Raw genomic sequence first — 4821 nt, 5'->3', positions numbered from 1 at the left:
TCTTGGACGTTGATGCACTAAGGTCAGTACATACAAGTGGCCCGTATGACACCAGGCACGTGCCTGTTTGGGTTAGGTGTTAGTAGGCGCGATGGAAAATATAGGACAGAATACGAGGAAAATTGACTACCGGCGTGCTGCCAGATTGTTAGCTTGCATGCTTACTAAGTATGTTAATATCAAAGATTTTAATTTGGGAAGGGAATCTACGTTAGAGATTAGTGTGTACAAATCATTATAATTTGCACATAACACTCTAAAAGGTTCATGCAGTTCAAAGGAGGTCCTACAGTGGCGCAACACTAATGGGATATAGGATCTAGTGGTTCTACATGGTACATGGAAATTAAGCTGACCCAACAAGTCAGCACTTTCCACATCACCATGGATAAGGTTAAAAATAAAGGTTATCCCTAGCATCGTTCTACGATTGGCTAAGGACGGCAAGTTTATTAATAGGAGTCTACTAGAGTAGGAAGGTAATCTTTGGTTTGCATCCCAATTTAAACCGCGTAGAGCGAAAAGTAAAAAGTTCTTTTGAACCGACTCAATGCGTTTACTATGGACGCCGTACTGAGGGCTCCAAACGCAGCATCCATATTCTAGGATAGGACGAACTAAGGAAGTATATAAGGATTTAGTAACATAGGGGTCATTGAATTCCTTCGACCACCGTTTAATAAATCCAAGCACACCCCTGGCCCTATTCACCATAGACGAAATATGATCAATAAAGTCAAGTTTTGGGTCCAAGCGGACGCCCAAATCGTCAACTGTATTAATTCTTTCCAAAGAGCAGCCGTTCAGCGTGTAAGTAGCAAGCTTAGGAGCGACACGAGAGAATGTCATTAGCTTGCATTTCGAGCCATTTAAGTTTAATAAGTTTACACGGCACCAAGTTTGAAAATTATTAAGATCTGTTTGTAAATCCGACTGGCAGGCAACGTCATTGTATTGCACGCAAAGCTTGACGTCATCCGCGTACATAAGTACTCTGGAGTTAGTCAAGACTTTGGGCAGGTCATTTATGAACAATGTAAACAATAAGGGTCCCAAATGGCTTCCTTGCGGGACACCAGATGTAACCCTTAGAATATTGGATAAATTATTCTTAAAGAGGACCTTTTGCGTCCTGCCATTCAAATAACTAGAGATCCAATTAAGAAGATCACTTGGAAAACCCATTGAATCGAGTTTTCTAACGAGGAGAGAATGATTAACAGAGTCAAATGCTTTACTGAAATCAGTATAGATTACATCTGTCTGACAATTATTATGGAAGCCCTTTATAATATAGGAAGAGAGCTCCAAAAGATTTGTTGTTGTTGATCTTCGCTTAATAAAACCATGTTGACATGGAGAAATAACCGATCTACAAAGGTGCTGTAAATGAGGGGTGATAATATTTTCAAATAATTTTGGGATGGCCGACAACTTAGAGATTCCTCTATAATTGCTGGCATCCAATTTGCTACCTTTTTTGTGGAGAGGAATAATAAACGATTCCTTCCAAATAATGGGAAAGTGGGAGGTTGCTAAGGACAAGGTAAACAATTTCAGAAGGGGATAGCACAGGGCGTCGGCACAATACCTGAGCACACAGCCAGGAATTCCGTCGGGACCTGGCGAATAAACTGGCTTGACACGATGAAGATCTAAAAGGAGAGAGCTTTCGTTTAGGCTAGGACAGAAAATTAAGTTCGATTTGGGTATGTCGTAGGAATAAGTCTGGTATATATACGAAGAGCTAGAATAGGTTGTTTGAAAAAACTGCGAAAATAGATCGGCTATTGCCTGATCATTATTTGCGGTAGTATTTTCAAATGAAAGCGAGGAAGGATTTGTTTTAGGTTTACGTTTAGTGTTAACGAAATTATAAAACTGTTTTGGGTCCTGTGAGAACTGGGCCCTACAACGAGTTAAATAGTTTTTGTAACACTGCGCGTTCAGCACGGAAAAGTTTGACCGAGCTGATAAATAAAATGAAAGGGCAGATTGAGAACCGGTGATTTTAAATTTAGCATACAGTCTAGATTTTTTATTTTTAAGTCGGCTCAACTCTTTAGTAAACCACGGCGGTTTATTCGAGCTTGGCGGATAATATAACGGAACACATTCAGTAAAAAATGAATTCATGGCACTGTAAAAAATATCAACGGCAACTGCCATGTCAGTGCACATGTATAGATCGGACCAATTGAACTCGTTTATAAAATTATTCAGCCGTTCAAAGTCCGTTTTGCGAAAACATAGGACTTTATTGGCTGGACGGTCAGAAATATGCTGTACGTCACACCCAATATCAAGAGTCACATCGAAAGTTGGATGATAAGGATCTTCGGGTTGCGTCAGAGGCGCCACCCTTGCTAAACTGACTCTCGCAGGATCAGAGACGAAGCAAAGATCGAGCAAGCGCTGTAAGGAATTTCGAACATGGTTGACTTGAGACAGCGAAATGTCAAACAAGCCAGCGATAAAGTCATGTTGTGTAGGTGTATTGAGAGTATTGGTGGAATTATTCGAGCACCAAATAGCACCAGGGATATTAAAATCTCCAAGAACTACCAACTGGTCTCTATCCAAAAGTCTACTGGAAACCATCTGAATAGCGGAAAGGTGATTCCAATAAATAGGAAGTTCCGACAGTGGAGGTATGTAGGAACAGGTAATAAAAATTGAGCTACCTTTGATAGATAGCTTCACACAGAGGAATTCAACATCGTTGCATTCCTCGAAGGTTAATAATTCTGACGTGAGTGAGGAGTCCACCGCTATAAGAACTCCACCCCCGCGTCTGATAGGGCGATCTAGCCGATATACCGTGAACACAGCTGGAAAAACTTCGGAGCTCAGAATCTCCGGCTTTAACCAGGTTTCTGTGAGCACAATAACCTGAGATGCAAACGAAAGGCTATCAGAATACAAGTTAGGAAGCTTACTACGTAAGCCTCTTGCATTCTGATAGGAAATACCTAAGGAGTGGGTTAGTTTTTTGGGTCGGGATTGGAAGACGTAGAAGGCGCAGTGGTAACATCAGGCCTGGGAAGAGTTATTCCTACAGGCCGCTTTTTCTTTTTCTTCGCCTCGAACTCCTTAACAACTATGTACTCTGGCCAGAAGTTGGGAGAGCAAATAGTGTTAAAGAGCTCGTTAGGGACATTTATCTTGAAAGATGAAATGTCCCTTGCGTAAGAAAATTTAAACTTTTCCACCTTTATCTTAATTTTTTCGGCTCTGGTTTTGCCTTGTATAAAGGCGAGAACATCTTCCGATGTTTGATCAGGGGAGAGCCGCGAGACAAAAATATGTCTCGTTGGTGGAACAGCTATAAGGGCTTTTGGCAAGGCAGATTGGTTATCTGCCGTGCCATTGTCGGCCGGTATTCCGGGCCTAACACCCTGGGTAGATAATGGTGTGTGCACGGGACTTTGAGGGGTCAATATTTGCGACCCCCCAGGGGATACAACAGAAATCACCGGCGGTACGGACACTCCCGCTGCACATTCGGATACCGAATCTTTCCTAGCGCTCGATCTCAGCACTCTTGGAATTAATGCTGAGGTCGAGGGCTGTGCCGTGGGAGGCTGCTGCTGAGAGCCTGTTGCGGGTAGTTGGGGTCCGTCTACATGCTGCCCACCAATAGCAGTTTTTTTGCGCCTAGGAGACTCATTTAATAGCGTAAGGCTATTAAATTGGGTGTCCAGCGCCAAGAACATATCAAGAGTTTTACGAAAACTCGTTAAAATGCCCTTAAAACCGCTTTTGGTTTGCCGCATGAAAGACGTCATTTCCCTTTCTACATCGCGACAGGCCTCACAGCAGTAACGCAGGCCGATGTTTTTCCTTACATCGTCCACCGTCCGAGCTGCAACTCCAATACACTTGGCGTGCATGACGTTGTCGCACAGCCAGCAGCCGATTGTAAGGTCACCTGCAGCAATTGCCTTTTTGCAGGTTTTAACAGAACAGACAATGTTTGAGGACATTATAGCGACTTACCACTGTACTTTCAATTGAAAAAAAAAGAACAACAGAGTTATGAAGAAAGAAGCGAGAGCGAGAGAGCGGGAGAGCGTAATAGATTAGATAAGATAAGAAGTGCAGCGGCACAACTTAAGCGAGAGAGTTGGAGAGCGTGGGAGATAAATAGATGAAACGTTTAGCTGTTGCGACGGCGCAAACAAAAGCTAAACGAAGAAGGCACAAAAAGGAATTCAAAAAATGCAAAAGCTAGCACTAGCAGCACAACTAAATTGGAGAATAAAACCAATTATATACACAAAATTAGGATAGCTGCATGCACACGCGAAGTGAACGGGAAGTTATAAACACAAATTAGAAAATTTAAGTTAACCCCGGTGGTTAGATTGAAACTTTAACACAAAACGAGAGCGCAAGAAAAAAACACGTCCGTTCACTTGGAAAGATGATAAATAAAAAAAGAATGCGAAACTATAAATATTTGTAGAGGTATTTCTTTCCGGACTCTACAACTGTACATGGGTGTAGATAAATGTAATGGACGTTAATGCATACGGTGCCAAGCACGTGCCTGTTGGGTTAGGTGTTAGTAGGCGCGAAAGGAAATATAGAAAAGAGTACGAGGTAATTAACTACTGGCGAGCTTCCAGATTGTTTGCCTGCATATGTACTAACTGGGCTAGAATTAAAGTAATTAGTTTGGGAAGGCTATATACATTAGAGATTCTATTCTATTCTATGGAGGCTAGTGTCAGTGGCTCAAAACTAAGAATCTAGTATTTCTACTTGGTACGTAGAAATTGAGCTGACTCAACAAGTCAGAACTTTCCACGTCACCAT

At 42.0% G+C, this 4821-nt stretch overlaps 1 protein-coding gene across 1 annotated transcript; it reads right to left on the bottom strand.

Moving 5' to 3' along the window:
- Positions 1-3: 3 nt before the first annotated feature.
- On the bottom strand, positions 4-3987 carry LOC147644866 (uncharacterized). Its single transcript, XM_086839919.1, has one exon. It carries the CDS (start codon positions 2599-2601, stop codon positions 127-129), a length of 2475 nt encoding a protein of 824 aa, XP_086696045.1. The 5' UTR covers positions 2602-3987; the 3' UTR covers positions 4-126.
- Between the last annotated feature and the right edge of the window lie 834 nt (positions 3988-4821).

This window comes from Drosophila serrata, unplaced genomic scaffold, assembly GCF_035046125.1.
Source record: "Drosophila serrata isolate PLE 108 unplaced genomic scaffold, ASM3504612v1 contig_82, whole genome shotgun sequence".
Taxonomy (NCBI): Eukaryota; Metazoa; Arthropoda; class Insecta; order Diptera; family Drosophilidae; genus Drosophila; species Drosophila serrata.
This window is presented reverse-complemented; position numbering and strand designations above follow the sequence as displayed.

Bases quoted from the DNA above. Each gene is read 5' to 3' on its own strand.
- LOC147644866 (XM_086839919.1), bottom strand. From the start codon at position 2,601: ATGGTTTCCAGTAGACTTTTGGATAGAGACCAGTTGGTAGTTCTTGGA.